Raw genomic sequence first — 19,355 nt, 5'->3', positions numbered from 1 at the left:
ATATACCTTAAACATGTCTGTGTGTGTGCATGAGAGACAGAAATTTCTCTTTGCAGATAAGTTTTAAAGTGCAAGCTCATGATAATCTATTGATATCATTTTACTTTTATCAGTTTTCCCAGATCTTTAAAACATACCATACAAAAGTAAATTTCTATTTTTCTTTTTGGAGATTTCTGTTTGGATAGATTTGCTATTGTTAATCTCCCAATCATGTTAACTTGCTAGACTTAGCAACTCCAGGAGAGGAGAGGACAGTGTCTTTGTAATGAAGAGAAGCATTATCAAAAAGACATAGTGGAACAAAGCAGTTTTCTTTCATGACTTCATTCTGAGTTTGCACCACATCCTCACTGTGGGAGAGCCACAGGAGTTTCTCCCTCTGGTGCATGACATCAAGATGAAGTGTCAGAAATTGTGTGTACTGAATAATGGATAATGAGAATCCCCTGACATAGGTTTGATGGCCATAAAATATGAGTTGTGTGATGGCCTAAACATTCAAACATGGGGACTGACTGAGAAAATATTATTTCCAAATGCCAAGCTAACTAAAATTGTGGAGAATTTAAGTAGGTGCCTCTCTTATTAGTGTTGGAAGCAATTACAGACAGAATGGGTCAGTGCAATTTTTCTCCTATGCTGGGAAAATCTTTTCTTGCTATTGCATTGTAGCTATTCAAATTCAAATCAGGACCCTCATCACACATGTTGTGTTTGTGAGAGGCACTGAGAATCAGTAGCACCTCTCCCCCCGCCTATCAAAATGTGTTTCCCATGAAGAGATCAGTGCACTTCATTGGAAATAACATGGTGTTAAATCAACAGGTAGAATCAAATTTTTATTTGCTTTCTGAGAATTGTTTGAATTATTGCCAGCTTATATAATCAAATATATTCCTTTTATTTCTCTCTGATGTAATATTGCATGGAAAATCAGACAACGAATAAGAACACTGCTCTCTCAATAATTAGCTCTCTCAATAATGAACAAATACTCAATGAATTCAGCAATACTGTGATTATTGTGTTCCATAAAATCAGATTAAGTAAAATAGGAGAACTCAGATTGGGAAGGGAGAAGGAATATACATAAAGAGGAGTCTGATAATTCTAAGTTATTGGTTTGATTGAAAATTCTTTTCTTGTTTTATAGTCATATTGATATAGTCACAAAGCTTTATCTATGAATGTTGAGGGAATAGAAGGTAATGTGACAAGATAATTGGCAGAAGTATAAAGAAAAATTGACATGATATTCTTATGGAAAAAGCAGATGACAAAATGTATTGACTCTCTTTTTATAATAATTATTAAAACAAATAACCCAATCAAAAAAAAATGGGCAGAATTGCTAACCAGATGCAGCTAACCAGAAAACATACAAACACCCAACAGGCACATAAAAAAGTGCTCATCATTACTTATCAGAGGGCAATGCAAATCAAAACCACAATGAGATACCACCTGACTGCTATGAGATTGGCCCAGAAACAAAAGTCAGTGAGGGTGTGGAGAAAAAGGAACACTTGTACACTGTTGGTAGGAATGCAGACTGAGCCAAACCTTATGGAACACAGTATGGAGGTTTCTTAAACTATTAAAAATACGCATATTTTATAAGCCACCAGTTTGATTCCCAGGTTTTTAAACCAAAGAATGCAAACACATTAATTTGAAGGGATATACACATTCCTATGTTCACTGCAACAGTATTAACCATAGCCAAGCTATTGAAACAATCTAATTTCCTTGGACAGAAGAGTGGGTTAGAGAAATGGAACACTACTCAGCTGTAAAACAGATGAACTCTTGACATATGTGACAACATGGATGGAACTGGAGTGGGTACTCTTCAGTGAAAAAAGTCAGAAAGCTAAAGCCAAATATTGGATGGCTCCACATATGTGGAATATAAAGAAACAAAACAAAGGTCAGACAAAATCAAAGCAATAATAAATCCTAGCTATCTGACTGGAATTGCAAATGCATGAAGTGGAACTGGGAAACACAGGAGAGAGGGCACAATGAGCTCTTGTGGAAGACAGTGGGTGTCTTGGTGGGGAGTGTGGCACGCTGACATGCACCTGAGCTGTGATCCTGTACCTCTGTATATCACATGCAGTATTATAAACCAGTACCTCAATTAAAAATACATGAGAATAAATTTTAAAATTATAAGAGAGGGTAATTATTACAAGTGGAAGTTTTCATTGAGCAATGGAAAAAGAGAAATGATCCAAGGCACCTTTTGTATCCTTAAGCCACATAAGAAAAGGCACATACCAGGGTGTCCACCACTGCACATTTTTCTAGATATAACTCTCCAAATTCAAAATCCAGAGAGGAAAAATATGTGTAAATATATATGATTATGTATGTATGACAGATTAAAAAAAGAGAGCACTATTTTAAGAATATATGCTTCCAACTGAAACAAAACTTCAAAAATACTTTTTTTTGTATCTATTGATATGATCATATGTGTTTTTATCCTGCCTTTAGTCGAACTGATTTGCAAACACTGGACCATCTTTGCATCCCTGGAATAAATCCTACTTGGTCCTGATGTGTGATCATTTTGATGTACTGTTGAATTCGGTTTACTAAGATTTTTTAAGGATCTATTTTCATCTGAACTATTGGTCTATAGTTTTTTCTCTTTGAGACACACTTATTTTGAATCTGGTATCAGGACAATTTTTTTGGAAGCGTTTGAAAGAAAATAATTTAAAATAAAGCATTCCAAGGCATTCTCTTATTAATAGAATAAAATCACAGCTACTCACCTAACCTCTCAATGGAATAGTAGCGCTGCTTACTGTCCACGCGCACTGTCTCTGCATAAGGGCTCCCAACGCCGTAACCAATTATGTAACCTCGGACCACAATATTTGGGTTCAAGGGAGGAGTCCAGCTCATGATGATGCAGTTGGTCTGGGGCCTCACATGAAGGGAACTTGGCTGGTCAGGGACTTGAGACTCTAGAAATCAAAGAGAGGCGTCATCAGCATATCTTAGGGTAGAATATGTAGCACAGGAAAGCTTCCCATTAAATAAGGCTTCACATTATATTCCATGCATTTTGATATGGTGCATCATTTATCCAAATTCTTCCTTGTTTCAGCTGTTTCAGCACGTGATATATTGTCCATATTTGATTTAAATTTCACAGAATATTGTTTTTTAAAAAAGGATATATTTATGCCTATAAAAACTGGGGTACAGGTCAGAGGTGTGGGGAGTGTGTGTGAGAGGTTTCACCAGAGACAGAGCAGGGAACAGAACAGATGGTTTGACTGAAATACACTGCTGAGGGGAGCAGCAGGAGAGATAAGAGAGGTCTGCAGTGCTACATGGGTCAGCTCCCTGGTGGGGGATCTAACTTGTGCTGCAGTGGCTGCAGAGAGCTTCACAAGGGGTGCTTAACCCCTTGTGCCACCAGGGAGGCCCATCACAGAATATCTTAAGCACAACAGGTCACTGAACTCCTCCATAGGTACTAAAACATAGGTACTGTCTTTAATCTGCTAGTGTCTTCCTTGGGCTAATTTTTTTATACAACTTCTCATTAGGAATCACTAATATAAGGTAAAATCAAGGCAGACATATGAATAGAAAAAGCAATGAACTGTCAACAATTGTCTTGCCCAAGGATTCTTTTTTTTTTAAGATTTATTTATTTATTTATACAAGAACCGGGGTACAGGCCAGATGCACAAGAGGGTGAGAGGTCTCACCAGACACAGAGTGGGGAGCAGAACAGGCAGCAGAACAGGCAGAAGACACTGCTGAGGGGAGCAGGGGCGGGACAGGAGAGGTCTGCCTCGCCATGTGGGTCCTCGCCGGCCGGCCGGTATTGAACTGGCACTGCACCCGTGCTGCAGAGGCTGCAGACAGCTTCACAGCATGGTGCTCAACCGCCTGTGCCACCAGGGTAGTCCCCCAAGGATTCTTTTCTCAGATATAACTAGTAATAATAGCAACAACAGTAAGAGACTGCAGTATTCCTTTATTAAGAAATTATCAGAAGGAAGAGTTTAGGGCCATGGTTTTCTCAGCATAATTAGGGTAATACTAGACCCATGATTTACTGTATCTGCAAAAACTCCATTTTTAACAGAGAGAGTGGCCTGGATTAAAGCCACACAGGTTTTGGAGTGTTCGAATTTGTGTAATATTAAACTGTCACTTACTAGCTGTGTGTCCTTATAAAATTATTTATCTTCTCTTAATTGTATCTAATTAAACTGGCATTCCAAATATTGATTGACTTAAACATGGAGCTCTGGAAATAAGAGTTTGTGTTCATACTACTTCTCACTAGCTGAGACCTTAAGATCTTATCATTCTAGCCTCAGTTTCCTGATGTGCAGGATGAGGATAAGGACACAATAATGAACTCATATAGGACTAAGCAGATTTAAAGAGAGAATGCACAAAACACTTGCGTTGTTTATAGCACGTAAGTTTCCAACTGATTATAGCTGTTAGGGAGAATGTATACACCATCTTCACATACATTTTCTTTTAAAGATGTTTGTTGAAAGTTAGTAACATGGTGATACATTATTATTCACCATTATGATCCCATCCCCAAAGAAAAATGTTGTGGACACTGATCATTCAATTAATAAATATTTATAGCATCTAACTATGTTTGGGGTATGGGCAATATTCCTATGATGATTAGGACACTGGAGAAAATGAATATGGCAACATAAAACCTGCATTCTTGGAGTTTAGAGTTTCATAGGAAAGACAGACATGCAAAAAGGCATAAAGGCAGTTACGGTATATGATGATAAATATTTTGGTAGGTCAATATAGGCAAAAGTAGCCCATTTTTGAAAATTAAGGGTGTGTTCTGGGAATAAATCCAAGAAAGAACACACTCATCTAACCTTTCATAGTCCATTAAGTGCTTAGCACTGTTCCTGCCAATTAATAAGTATTCAAAAATACTAGAGATTTGAAACTTATTCAAAAATTTTGTGTTCATTATTTTTTTCCTAACTGAGTATCTCAAAAGGAAATCCATGTTAAATTATGCAAGAAAATTTGATGACTAAAGTTAGTATTGCAATACATTTTTCCCCTGGTTGTACTGCCACAGGTGATGCAATCTCCACCATCAATTCTATCTACATGCTTGACATATACACATACACGTAAAGATCTGTAAGGAGTTGCCATACATTTTCAAAAGAAGCTATATTCTGGGGACTCCCCTGGTGGTACAAGCAGTTGAGAGCCACTCTGTGAAGCTGTCCACAGCCTCTGCAGCACCGGTTCGTTACCAGCCAGTGGGTAGGCGATGGTCCCACATAGAGCAGCAGACCTCTCCTGTCTCGCCGGCTTCTCCCCTCAGCAGTGTGTTTCGTCAGTCTACCTGTTCTGTTCCCTGCTCTGTCTCTGGTGAATCCTCTCACCCTCCCACACATCTGGCCTGTACCCCGGTTCTTGGCTAAATAAATGTTTTTTTAAAAAGAAGCTACATTCTAAAGCTAGTACATCAACAGCATTTTCTAAAGATGCTTTTATTCCTCAAGATGCCCACTTATGGGCAAAATGGGACATGCTATTATTTGCCTGCTCTGAAAACCTATAATATACAAAGACCCATAAAATTATCTCAAAATATGGCTATGAACTATAACAACAGAAATAAAGTACTTGTAAAGGATTTCCTACTGGCATCAGTAAGTAAAAGTAATAAAGAAGATGAAAGACAGATGTATACTTTCCAACCTCATTGCCATGGAGGCTCTTACATCCTTGAAATGGAAGAGGATCTACAATGAATTCAGTTCAACAAGTTTGAAGCTTTTACAATAATTATTGAAAGAACAAGATAATCTACCTGATCGATTTAGAAAATGAACTAAATACTATTTGGATTTTCTGCATGTATGACTTTTAAAAACAATCTGAAAGTATAATGATTTGGGTGACAATGTTTAACATCTTGTAGAATAAAATGAAAACTCTTTAAAATATTTTCAGAATGAAAAAGAGAAAGGTTTTGAGAACAATAACTATTTCTCCATCTTTTCATGTAACAATGTGGTAGCTCCCCTACATATTAGTTACTACCCATATAATGACATTCATCTGGGCTTTAAGGCAACAGTAGCAAGGGTGGCACAAATCAACTCTGATGAAGATGGACTGTTAGTACCATAGATGCATCTCTATTCCTCACTGCATAAAAGTAATTTTAATCCTAGATCCAAATCTCAAAATATTTTTTTAATATTGTAAAGAACAAAGATCTTAATACTTAAGGATACATACTGCCTCCTATATAATATCTAATGGGTTTTTACTACTCAATTACTATCACAGGCCCAAAAGGAAGGGTGCCTATCAAGGTAGGATTATACTTAAGACACTCATAATATATGACTTCGTCATAAAGATAACTATGTTGAAGAGTCTTTCTAATCTGGAATAGTGCATTTGTGTCAATGCACTTGCTTCTTAATATAAAGACAGAAATGACAGTTTTCATTTAGATTGAGTGAGTTTTCTGTAACATGGATGGTCTTGTGGATTATGAAAGTGCTTACTACTGGAATGAACTATTAAACCCCAATTTAGAAAATTTTCTGTAGAAGGAAGTGATATGGTACTCTTTGTTTGCAGGCTAAAACTGAAAACCACTGTTCAGAAATACATGAAGATTTAACAAGTACCTCTAGGACACTGATTGCATATATAAAGCACAGGGAAGTATTAAGGTAATTGTTAAGATAATTTGAAACCCAAGAACACATTTTGCCTGAAATATCCAAATTAATGAGGCCTAAAATTTCAACTGGAGTCTGAATTATCAAGATAACTAGGTCAACTGCCATTCTTGATTATACTATGGAATTATGGTTCATATCTTGGTTTAATTTGGTTCCAAAGAACATTATTATTCTTTGAGTGATGATTACAGATTTCTGCTAATGAGTAATGTCCATATACAGCACAGACTAAGAGATGCAACAGATTAATTCCTGGGATATTTTAACAATTATTCTGAATCTTTTATGTGCCACTGGGGCATTGGGGATAAAATACCAAGGACAAAACACCAAGAAATAGTAATAAACAAACTAGGAAACCATGAGGTCTTGGCAAGTGCTGTGCTGATGAGATACTAACAGATTCGCCAATGAAAGCATCCCTGGTAGAGTCTAAGAGGAATGAAAACAGAGCCAGTGAAGCAAGGCTCAGGCTGGAAAGCTTTAGAGACCAAGGAAATAACTAATGCAAAGCCCTAGAGCAAGAATGAGTGTTGTATTTGAAGAAACAAAAGGTGTTCATTGTACTTAGAGCAAAGGTGAGAAGGAATATGAAGATGAAAAGGGAGTCACCCAGTAGGAATGAAAAATGGTAGAGTTGGGATGGAGCATGGCATTTCCAGAAAAAAAAAAGTAAAAATAGAATTACTGTATGATCTAACAATTCCACATTAGGGCATAATTCCCAGATTAAAGTATAGAAAAGAGACACACACAGATCATGTTACTGCTGTGCTCAAAATCCCCTCAAGTCTTCCCATACCACATTGGAAGGTGAGTTCTTCATAATGACTTAAAAGGTTAAGTATAATCTACCCTGCTCCCCTCTGAGCTCTGTCTTCTTTTCCTGCCATATTCCCCTTTGTTCACCTCACCCAGGGAAGCATTCCATGCTGGGTACTTGGCTGTTCCCTGAACTCACCCAGCATGTGGCCCAGGCATTTGCATTAGCTGTACCCTCTGCCTAGGAAGTCCCCTACAGAAATGCCTTCCTCCCCTATCTCCTTCAGTTTTTTGTTATTTAATTTTCATTTTTAGCCTTCCTTCCCTGGCTACCATATCTAAATTTGGAAACCTTTCCTAATCTATAATCTCCTTTTTCCCCCCATAGCCACTTACTGTGCTGCCTTTTTAAAGTGATTGTTTTATCATCATTATTATTTTTGTTTCATCTTCTTCTATAAATTGTCTATAATTTCAATACCTAGAACAGCTCTCAGCCTAAAAAGCTCAAAATTATGAGAACAAAGTTTTCATTTCCTATATGGTTGAATAAAGTGTTATTATGTATAACTGTCATTAAATAGAAAATTGCTACACTTGTATATAATATAGTCTATAGATATGAATTTTAAGAAAAAAATGGGGCAGCAATGAAAAAAAACAAGATGAAAACACAGTACTATCCGTGGCCAGCAGGCTAGGTCTCTGCTGGCTCCAGTTAATGAAAGTATGGCTGTGTATTAGGCCTGCTGTGGGTGGTATTGCCAAGTATTGCCAGGCAATTGCTACTTCTAACAAATACTCCCATAGCTATTCTCTATTCAGTGTGCTGCATTTTATGGGTCATTTTGTTAGACTTTTGTTCCAGTCCTTAATAGACTATACTTCTTTACAAAGAATTACATAAGGCGATTGCAAGACCCATTCTCTCTTTCTAGACAGGTCTGATACATATTAATGTGTTACTTTCTCTTGGAAGTGTGTATACTTCCCAACGGACATCATCTTACTTAATCTACTGAATGCTATAAACTCGAAGTTATTTGCTTGTTTACTGAAGTTGTTCTATTCACCACTGAAATCCACCTTGCATTATTTTTTTTACAATTCTACCATTATCTCAGTATTAACTTAAAAAAATACATGCAGCAAAATTCACACAGACATGTAGATTTCGATGGGTTTTGACAAGCACATAGAACCACGTGTTCACCACTCCTGTTATGGTTTAGGAAGCGTCATGGCCTTGAAAATCTCTCAAAGTTTTCCCCTTTGTAGGCATCTCTTCTGCCTTCCCTCAGTATTAATTCAAATAACAAATTTTAAAATTTCATTTCTCTGTGAATATGTGCTCTTAATGTTATTTTCAGCATTAACTTTTTGTTATTGCTCCTCATAATAAGGGATAAACTTTATACAGACATATCAGGAAAAAGAATCATATCAACATTTAAAGTATATTTTATATTTTAACATTTCAGATAGTTTGTGCTCAAGCTGTTCTATAAATTCTACATTATTTATCTCAAATTTACTTATAAAGATTTACAAATATGACATTTTACCTTTAAGGTAAGTTTTTACCTTTAAGATAGGTTTTCCTTTCATTTTAATTGCTTTATGACAATGAATCATAGTACTCCATTGTTTTACTTTATTTTTAGCTACTTGGGTGTCTTTAGCATACATTTTACTCTATTTATGCTCCTGAAATTGAAGATAGTTACAGACAGAAACAGAGACTGGGGAGTAAGGAACAGTGAAAAATGTGATCAAAAGCACAACGTCCCAGTTATGAGTCAGTCCTGAGGATGTGAGGAACAGCGTGGGACAGCAATGAACAGCACTGAGTTTTATATTTGGAAAACTGCTGAGAAGTAGATCTTGAACATGCTCACCACACATACACAAATAGAGTTAATAGGTCGAGGTGACGGATGTGTTAACCTTATCATGGTAATCATGTTGTATACCTTGCATATCTTAAATTTATATGATATAGCAATAGTTTGTTAATTATATCTCAATATTTTAAGGGGAAAAAGGGGGAAAAGGTAGAACTATAAAAAAGAAAGGATGTAGAAATTCCAAGTGAGCGGTACTCTAAAAAGGGGGTTTTGACAAACTCAACCCTTTAATACCAAAACAGTGAAATCTAATTCTGAAAATGCATCTACTAGGTCAGTGTCCCTTTAACTGGCAGTTCTGGAGTGGTGGTGAGGGGGTGTTCTGTGTCCTCCTGTTCAAGATAGAGTACTGGAAAGGAGTTGTCCACCTGATAGGGATTCACACATGCTCCCCCGAAGAGCGTGCTGCACTTCTGCCATCCCACAGTCCCCTGGGACTATTGCTGGTTTCAATGAACAGATAAGGTCTGGCAGGTCCACAAGAATCCTTTTAACTAGTACCCCCCCACCCCCACCAACTCAAATAGAGGGAGGGAGGGTTAGTTCCAATTAGTCCTGAAATCTGGAGGAGTGACAGGAGCCAGGAGTGCATAATGAAAAGAGGCCCCACCCCACCTGGACAGAAACATCCTTAAAAGCCCTCCTGCCTCACTGTCTGGCACTCCCGCTTTCTGCACCCCACTGCTTGCATGTGCTGATGTGCTGTCCTTTCATTTCCTAACAAATTTCATCACTGATTTTATTTTGCTACTTCATGAAACTCTTTACTTGAAAGACACCAAGGACCCTCGGGTATTGTGGTCTTCGATACACTCAGCCCCAACAAGTAACCTGATGTCTTCCTGAAGAGACAGTTGATAGACCCTGCATCCCAGAGTCTTTGAACCTATACACACTGGTCATGGTTCACACCGATGGTAACTCAGTGAGAAAAAAAGAAGGGGGACAGTAAAATATTTCTTAGGGGAGAGTGGCTTCATGCTTTGCCCCAAGCTTAACAAAAAATCGATTCTTTTCTTCTACGGTTCTTTATTGGTTGCAGAAACCACAGAATCCCAGCTCCAGATTTCCAATAAGGTGAAAGATAGGGCAAAACCAAGTCCCTACCTGGTGCAATGGAGAAACATGACTTCTAGCGCTGTGTTCATGTCACAAAGCACCAGAAAGTCATATTCCTGTCTAGGGAAGATGTGGGTATATTACACTGAACACAGGAATAAAACAATATGAGGTCCAATTTTATTGACAAACTTGTAATAGTGAGAAAATCTAAGTTTGACAGAGGTGAAACTCTCCATGAGGCATTTTTAAAAGCAGCTAGGGAATCAGATCTGGGAGAGTGACCTCTCAGTTTAGATTTCAGGGGCCCCAACTTCAAATATCATAAAACCTCACTAGAATTGTCTGTGTCATAATGCATTTTATCAGCTCCTCAATACTGAATAATCTGCAGATTTTTGGTCATTCAAAAGGTAACCTTAATCTGATGGGGCCTGGGTGCCGGCATTATTTTACTTTATTTCTCAATACACCAAAGAATTTCTCTGTACTCTGCATTCTGTTATGTTGATCTACGTTTCAATTTCTATACCAGGCAGTACTATATTGATTTCAAATCAGGCTTTATAGTAAATGTTAATGTTTATTCTACTTTCTAAAAATTCTTGGAATTTTTTTACATTTATCCTTCTGTGATGAAGTTTTTTTCTGACTGGAATTGTTTTAAATTGACCTTTAATTTGTAAAGAACTAACATTTATATGATAGCAAGGTTTTGCATCCTGGAACAGATACATTTTATATATTTGAGTTATTTCATATATTTTAATGAAATGTTAATTTGTTCAGTTCTTTACAGTCTATTAAATTTAATCCTAGATATTGTTCCTTAGGTTGAATATGTGAATGCATTTCTTATATTTTTAATGTTTAATTATTGCAAAAATATGAAAAAGTTATTTTTGCATACACACAATTACATTTTCTTCATAGTTCTAGTAGGTTTTTAATAAAATTTCTTGGAATTTTTCAAATACACAAATCACAACATGTATGTAAAAACAATATTGCATTCCTTCTGTAAAACAATGCTTTTGGTGGGGATACCAAACCTCTAAAACCCTGCTGAATAACAGATATTGTAGTGGGAAACTCCTCTGGTTTATTTGATTCTTAAGGACAATGTGTTTAGTATTTTATGACTTAGCATAATGTTTGCTCTTACTTTCTTACAAAACAATATTTTAGAGCTTCCTTATATTCCCCTATTAGCATAATAAAATAATGTTTATTTAAAGAAATGCCTTCTTGCATCTACTGACATAATTACATGACGACAATCCTTTGACATATCAGAATTAGATGGTGGGCTTTTAAATGTACTGAATGTAGTCATCCTTTTATGTCAGGAGGGCATATGTTTATTTTCTTAGTAAGGGTTTATCATCATGAACAAGAAGTAGCTTGACAATAAGTCCAATGGTATTGACATTTCATATTATTGTCAAAGTTTGAGATTTGATTTATCAAAACCATGCAAAACAACATTTGTTGAGTGTTTACTATATACCTAAAACATACTGGGTGCATTTTATTGCCATTATCATAGTTAAGTCTCACAAAGATCTGCTGAGGTGGATACTATTGCCATACCTTATTTATAGTGAGAAAAATCAGGTGTTAGGAAAGTTCAGTAATTTGCCCCAAGATTACACAGTGAGTGGAGAAGAATTCAAACACTGTCATTAAGACTTAAGAACTCATAATTTATCCATTTCATTAATACTTAGAAAAAGTCAAGCAAATCATAAGGAGATCAAGTATTTCATGAGCTTATTTAAAAATTTGCTATAGCCAAAGACTTGAAAATTCTTTGAAAACGAATTCAATTCTAAATATTTTATACCATCCTCTGAGATTCTGAACAATCACTTGCCCCAAAATTGAATCAGATCCTAAATTGCTTTCAAAAATGAGTCTTGGCTTTGCCTGCAACATTCCTTACGTGTAAGATGAATTCCACTTGAATAAGGGGACAGACTCTTCAATTTCATGATGGATTGGCTGCTGCATCACTGGCTCATCTCATTCCGAAAGTCTATTTGTCAATTAGCAATACAGAATATCATGAATGGCTCCAATTGAAAGCTCGGGTGAAAGAAATCCTTTTTCATGACATTCCACCTACCCCCTTCTGTGCATAAAATACTAATATCAAGTTAAATCACTGGAGGACCATATTTATGAGCTCACTGCTATAAACGCAACACCTTACCCTCAAATTGGTATCTCTCACCAATTACTTGGATGCACTTTAATGGCATGCCACTGGTTTTTAAGAGAGATGCTTTAAAAAGCCTGTGAACATCACAGTGGTCTTTATTATTTCCAGGTCACAAAATGCAGGAAAAAGAGGAACTAGTTAAATGATATGAAAAAAAATACCTAGAAATTCTAAACAAATATTAAGGCTGTTAAAATTAGAGTACAAAAAGGTCAATCTTTTCAACACATCAAAGTAGGAAAAGAGAATTAATATAGACTGGGAGGTTAAATGAATGTAACAACTGAATGCATTTATTTATGTGGTCCTAGATGGAATTTCCAGTTTGTGTGATTGATCTATGAAGAAAAATGTGGGAGTCCATCAACGAAAGTTGAATAATCAGGATATTAGACAAATCATCTGAAAAAATGAAAAGGAAACTGGAAAAAAGTTTGAAGTGCTGTATATATGTTCTCATTTCAGTTATATATAGAAATGTCTCCATTTTATATATATATATATAACTTGTGCATATATGTATGTTTTGTGTACATATAAAGACAGAAATTAAAGAAAATTAGGGTGTTCATAGTCATCATCTGATCATCTTTGCGTGATAAGACCCGTGTGGTTTTGTTGTCTATAATTTCTACCTACAACAGTACCCATTTACTGCTTCTGTAATGTACAAAATCTAATCATATGTTATGGTGGGTTTGTAAATATGTCAGTAAAGATCTGTCGATATGAGCTTAAATAGCACAATGTATGCAATGGATGTAACAAGCTGTATGTCTAAAATAACATTAGTATAATGATTTAACATAATTATACAACTGAAGTTTTTGATCATTATGTAGTGACCCTTCTTGTCTACACGTTTCTGGCCATTAGATACTTCCCTCTAGCTCCTTCCTCCTTACCTTTCCTCCCCCTTTCTCTTTTCAACTTCCTCTTTTTTTCCTTTCTTCAACTTCTTTCAACTAATCAAAATCTTATTTTTGTTATTTCTCTTTCTCTTGCCAAGAAATAGTCCACATTTCAACTCTACTGTTTGAATGAATACAATTTCAATATGCAATGTTCCTCTTGCTGCGTGTCCTTATCATCTTAGATTTCACCATTATGTAGAAAATAAGATTTAATGTATTTCTTCTCAAAGCCATGTTACAACATATAGTGCAGTTTCCAAAACACAGGACTTTCTTTGTGGTTCACTTCTCAAATGATATGAATTTGCAGTAATCCCATTTTACCATTACCTGATCAGGCTAATAGGACTAATTATCTATTTCTTGGGAGCAGGAAATTAGTCTGCTCCTAGCTTCAGTTTTTGCTACACCACTGTTGCATTTTCAAGAATCTCTGCATTGCTGGTTTTTGCTAGCCAAGCTCTTCCATTTTTAGGTGAGAGTTTTAATTTTAAATTATATCATTATTGACTGTGTATAGCAGTTTCTACCTGTTCCCTTTAAAAATAAAATAAAATAAAAAGCAGCCCAAACAAATCCCCAAGCACAATTTCTTGGAGGATACCTTGCTGAGCTTCATTACAAATTCACTCATATCTTTATGCAAGACATTTACATAAGAACTTTAGGGAATTCTAATGATCTTGTTTTTTTTTTTTTTAAGCTGAAATTTTGAGTTGCAAAATAAATATTTTAACACTTCCCAGCTGTTTGTAATAGCAAACAAGCTTTCAGGGAACCCTGAGCAAACAGTGAGGTTTGGCTCTATAATTACTTTAACAAAACATCCTAATTAAAAGGGCAATCCAGAAGGAATTGTAGTATTCTTCCAAGTTACTGTTGATCAACACAGGACTTAAGCCAAGCAGAGAAGTCAAGGCAAGCTACAAAAGTCACAGGAGAGTAAGTTGCTTTCAGCTGTCTGCATAGCCTCTGTGCAGTGACCTGCACCCTTGAGGTGCAACAGAAGACTTGAAGGCAAGGGGGTAAGTTAGGTACTGGGTTCACCTAGGGTGGGCAAACACCTCAGTTCCCTTTCATTAAAGATGTCTTAGACTACAGCAAAGAATGCCTCCCATTTGACATGGTTTTCAAAATGATTGCTTCCTCCTTATCCATAATTTAATGGAAATCAAAGCAATTCTGTATGGAAATTCTGATTTTGGAGTATTTAGGACTCAAAGCTTTCCAACATTAGCCAAGAAAGCTTCAGAAGAAGTCATTTATATCTTATTTTATGATTTAAACATTTACATGAATAAGTTAAAATGAGATGAATATTTAAAGCAAATCTCCTTAGCTTAAATACAGATACATACACACGCGCACACACACTATGAATATATGAACACTCTGCACACATCAGGCAAAATATTCTTTTGATGTTACTAATCGCCACATATGAGCTTGTCTAATTGTCCAAATATTAAATCTTACAAGGGTTACATTTTTTAATGCTTGAGGGATGCCGTCAAGAGAAGACAAACAGACGGAAGGAAGAGGAACTGAAGTCACTTTAGGGGAGTGTCTAAGTGAAAGTGGGTCAATAAACTGAGAACATGGAAGCAAAAATGCCTGGTCCTATTAATTTCTGACAGCAAGTAAAGCACTGCTTCTCAGAGTAAGGGAAGTCGATCTGTATCCCGCTCATATAGTTAAATGCCCTGAAATGGCTACTACTTTCCATTATGATTAAAGGTGAACAATCCCACAAACTCTAACAGCATTATGTGTAAAAGTATCAATTCCACTAGCTTTTATTTATATAATTTTTGTTTACCTTTCTTTCAAGTTGCTCATGCACTCATTATGGTGAAGGACAAGTATTGTCTAAGCAATTACAATGTAAATGGGGAAGCAGAAAAGCAGCAATATCTGAATGTGTTAAAATACTTGACTTATGGTACAGGAGTAACACCTGAATGAGTCAGGGGGCGTTTGAAATGAGGGTGGCAGAAACAATTTTCCTAAAAGTGTTCTTTTTGAAGAATATCTATTATGCTGTCCCATGCACTCCGCCCTGTCATCTTGGTTTTCAAATAACTTTCCATGAGATTTTGGGTTCAAGCACTATTTGTTTTCATGAAGTCTTTTCGGTCAAGGCACCGTTTTTTGTTTTGCCTCCTCAATCAACAGAGCCGTTCCCATCTCTTTCACATCATTACTTCCCATGACCAAGCACACTATCGTTGCCTATTGTATTTTATAATAACTGTATCACTACTCGAATAAGAAAAAAGATATAGAGGAGGGACATGATTGAGCCAAGAGCATAAAACAATTCAAATAAATCCCATTAAGCAGCATTTACTAAGACTCTGCTCATAGCACAGCATAGCATAGAAACTCTTGATGAAAACAGATGTAGGAATCTGATTATTTTTTGATCTCATGGCTACAGAAAGCATGCAATTAAAAATGGAAGCTTTGTGCCATTCAAGGAGCTGTGATTAAACATTTGATTCCACTTAGATTGTGACTCAGAGTGAGGAGAAAGAGTACATAAGTCAAATGGAGAGCCTCATTCATCTTGGGTGTTTTATAGGACCTTCTGCTCCTCTGCTTCATTTATTTTCACTTTTCCAGTAAGAGATATAGCCCCTTAAGTTTGGGTAAATGATATGACCTCATTTCTTAGAATCTTTGGCCTGGATTCACTGTCTTTTACTGTGACTGGTTTCAGTTCTAGAGGCTGGGGGAGACTTTGCTCCTATAACCTGTACTGTATATTAACTTACTAAATCTGGACTTGAGTTTCAGCTCATGATTACTAGAATACTGACTTTATTAAATTGGTTAAATTTGCTTTTCTTAAGTTATTGTTCTTCAAAAGCAAGCCTACTTAGCTATCCTCTATAAAGGCAGATGTGGAGATCAAACATGAGTACATCAAATTTAAAAGTTAAAAGTTATTTTTCAAGTCAAAGAAAAGGTAAAATATTTGTTTAGCTTATTCTAACCATCCTTTCATTCTAAAGAGAGATCACATCTTTAGGACTTTACCTCCAATGATACTGGCCTCCTTCATACTTGAACCAAGAACTGGGTTTCAAGCTCAGATGTCTGTTACTGCCATTGCTTACATTGGCAGGCTTTTGTATGACCTATTCGCAGGCCTGCTTCCCTCATTTCTCCAAGGCCTGTGGAATCTTCTCAGTCCCCTAATTAAAGCAGTGCTCCCTAGTCATTCACTTTCCTTCTATGCTTTTTCTTCAGAGCATTTATCATGGTCCATTTCTATCTCAATAAATGCATGCTTCTTGAGGAGACCTCATTCATTACCTCTAGTACCTAAAATAATGTCTAGCCTACAAGAACACATGTTGAACAAATGAACAGATGAATTAATATTCCCTAACCTATTAGTGAAGGGTGTACATTTTGCAAAGCACAATTTTGTATAAATCTACAACTTCTTTATTTATTTAACCAAAGGCAAGGTAAATAACATCTTCTAAGCTTCTAGTTACTGTTCTGTAAAGTCCAGTATTCCCTCCAGGCTTGTACCAACTGTATTGGCCCATCTTTATATCTAAGAATTTTTTCTGCTTTAAATCAGAACAATCTCTTCAAATGCAAATATAACTGTCACTAATTTTAAAAATCCTTTAAACAACTTGCTTAGGATAAAGCCAGTTATTACTTTAACGACAGTCTTAAGAAAAAGTTTAGGGTCTCCCCAGTGGCGCAGCGGTTGAGCGTTGGGTTGCGAAGCTGCCCGCAGCCTCTGCAATGCCGGTTCAATCCCCGGCCCCTGGGCGGGGGTCCCACATGGCGCGCAGACCTCTCCTGCCGCCCGCTGCTCCCCTCAGCAGTGTACTTCATCAGTCTGCCTGTTCTGCTCCCTGCTCTGACTCTGGTGAATTCTCTCACCCTCCCGCGCTTCTGACTGTACCCAGTGCTTATATAAATAAATAAATAAATCTTTAAAAAAAAAAAAAAAGAAAAAAGGAAAAAGTTTAAAATCTTATTTGGTCTTGCCAGATTTAGAACCTGCCTATCTTACAAGCCTCACCACATACCATCGCTTCTTTTCAGCCTTGGTGGTCTTTATGTTTAGGTCTCTCACAACATCATGGTCTATCTTGACTTCAAACCTGCATGTACCTTGCCTCCTCTCTTCTCCTCATTCAGTTTCTAATGTATGCTTTCACATAGCTAATTCCTATTCCTCCTTTATGTCTTCTGTAAATCTCTGCTTATGTCTGTCTGTCTGTCTGTATATATCATCCATCTCTCTCTCCATTCATCCTATGTTGAACCACAGAATATTACCACTATTCAGCCAGGTTTGAAATATAAAATGGCAGAACATTTGTCTTCCTGTATTATACTCTTAGCTCCACAAAGAAAAGATCATGTCTTTCTTATTTTTATACTCTCCGAGTTAAGCACAGCGCCTGAAGCATAGTGAGTTTTCTATCAGTATTCTTAGAATTAATATTTTGTCACATGGCAGTGATTATCATTATGATGGAAAAAGCATTTATGAGTTTTCTACTGACAAATGTGTGACAATAATAAAATCACGAGAGGCCATAAATTATTTAGGAAGAAAAGAAAGGGAAGATTGAAGAGGAGGGAAACAAGAAGGGATTCCACGAAGAAGAGGAAGGGAAGATTTGAGAAACGGCAATGCAAGATAAAATGTTTCGAGAATAAAATAAGGAGGCGGGAAGGGATACCAAATTTTTAACTTAAAGTGACAATCATCTTCTGTCATCACACTTTCAATACATATTTTACTCCTCTCTACGCTTTTTCTGATACTAGTTTGATCACTTAAATTTAAGTTTACTGATCATAATGTTTTCTTTTTCATGTATCTCTTAGTTTCATGAATATCTACCACTGTCATTTGTAACTCTACTTCTATAGGGTGTATCTCTGTTTTATTATTTAGACCCTTTTTTTTTTTTTACTCTTATTAGCCATTTTTCCAGAATTTATTTTCTTACTTAGTTGTAATGTTTTTATTTCAAGAACTATTTTCCATCTGGTAATTTTGAAGATTTTGCTTATATTTATTGACATGTGATCTTTATATTAATCTCAGTATCCCATCCACAGATGTCTGAAGACAAATGTCATTTAAGCAAATAAGGAAGACTGTCCTTTATATCAATATAAAAATGAAATGTCAAATATTAATGACTATATCACAAGCACGTTAAACATATTTCTGTCTTGCAGAAGCATCATGAAAGGGCAAGAGAAGCTACATAAAGTACTTCCATTCTTCTATAAAGTAATTCTATAGAAATCAGAGAAATTTCTATGAAAAAAATGTTAAAGGTCAATTACTTAAGATAAAGGAAAAAAAAATCAAATATCCTAGAAAGAAATTGTTATGAGTCACCATTAATACATAATTTTATATTCCTATGGCATTTAATCAGGGTTTCGTTTGTTTTGTTTTTGTGTCTGGAAATACAGGAGGAAACATACACTTAATTTTTGAGTGGATCAAGTTTTTTAAGAGACCCTTTGAAGTTGCAATAATAAAGAAGGTAAAATTCACTGTGATGGCACTGGGGAAAGATCTTACCATCTAGATCATTCTCCGGGGTCTCTGCTGTGTACCAGTTGGAAGGTGGTCCAGTGCCGTTGACCGTCATGGCTGACACTTGAAAACTGTACTGACTTCCTTTCTCCAGTCCTGTGAAAGAATTTTCCAAAGGAAAAAATGTTACTT

At 36.2% G+C, this 19,355-nt stretch overlaps 1 protein-coding gene across 1 annotated transcript in view; it reads right to left on the bottom strand.

Annotated features, from left to right (window-relative positions):
• The window catches only part of DCC (DCC netrin 1 receptor), a gene marked incomplete at both ends in the record, with an annotated part of 1,034,810 nt that overhangs the window by 147,942 nt on the left and 867,513 nt on the right, over positions 1-19,355 (bottom strand). The window contains 2 exons of the mRNA XM_084252763.1: positions 2,790-2,984; positions 19,209-19,319. Coding sequence (XP_084108889.1) covers positions 2,790-2,984; positions 19,209-19,319 — 306 coding nt within the window. The remainder of the gene's footprint in view (positions 1-2,789; positions 2,985-19,208; positions 19,320-19,355) is intronic.

This window comes from Talpa europaea (genome assembly GCF_964194135.1).
Source record: "Talpa europaea genome assembly, chromosome: 13".
Classification (NCBI taxonomy): Eukaryota; Metazoa; Chordata; class Mammalia; order Eulipotyphla; family Talpidae; genus Talpa; species Talpa europaea.
This window is presented reverse-complemented; position numbering and strand designations above follow the sequence as displayed.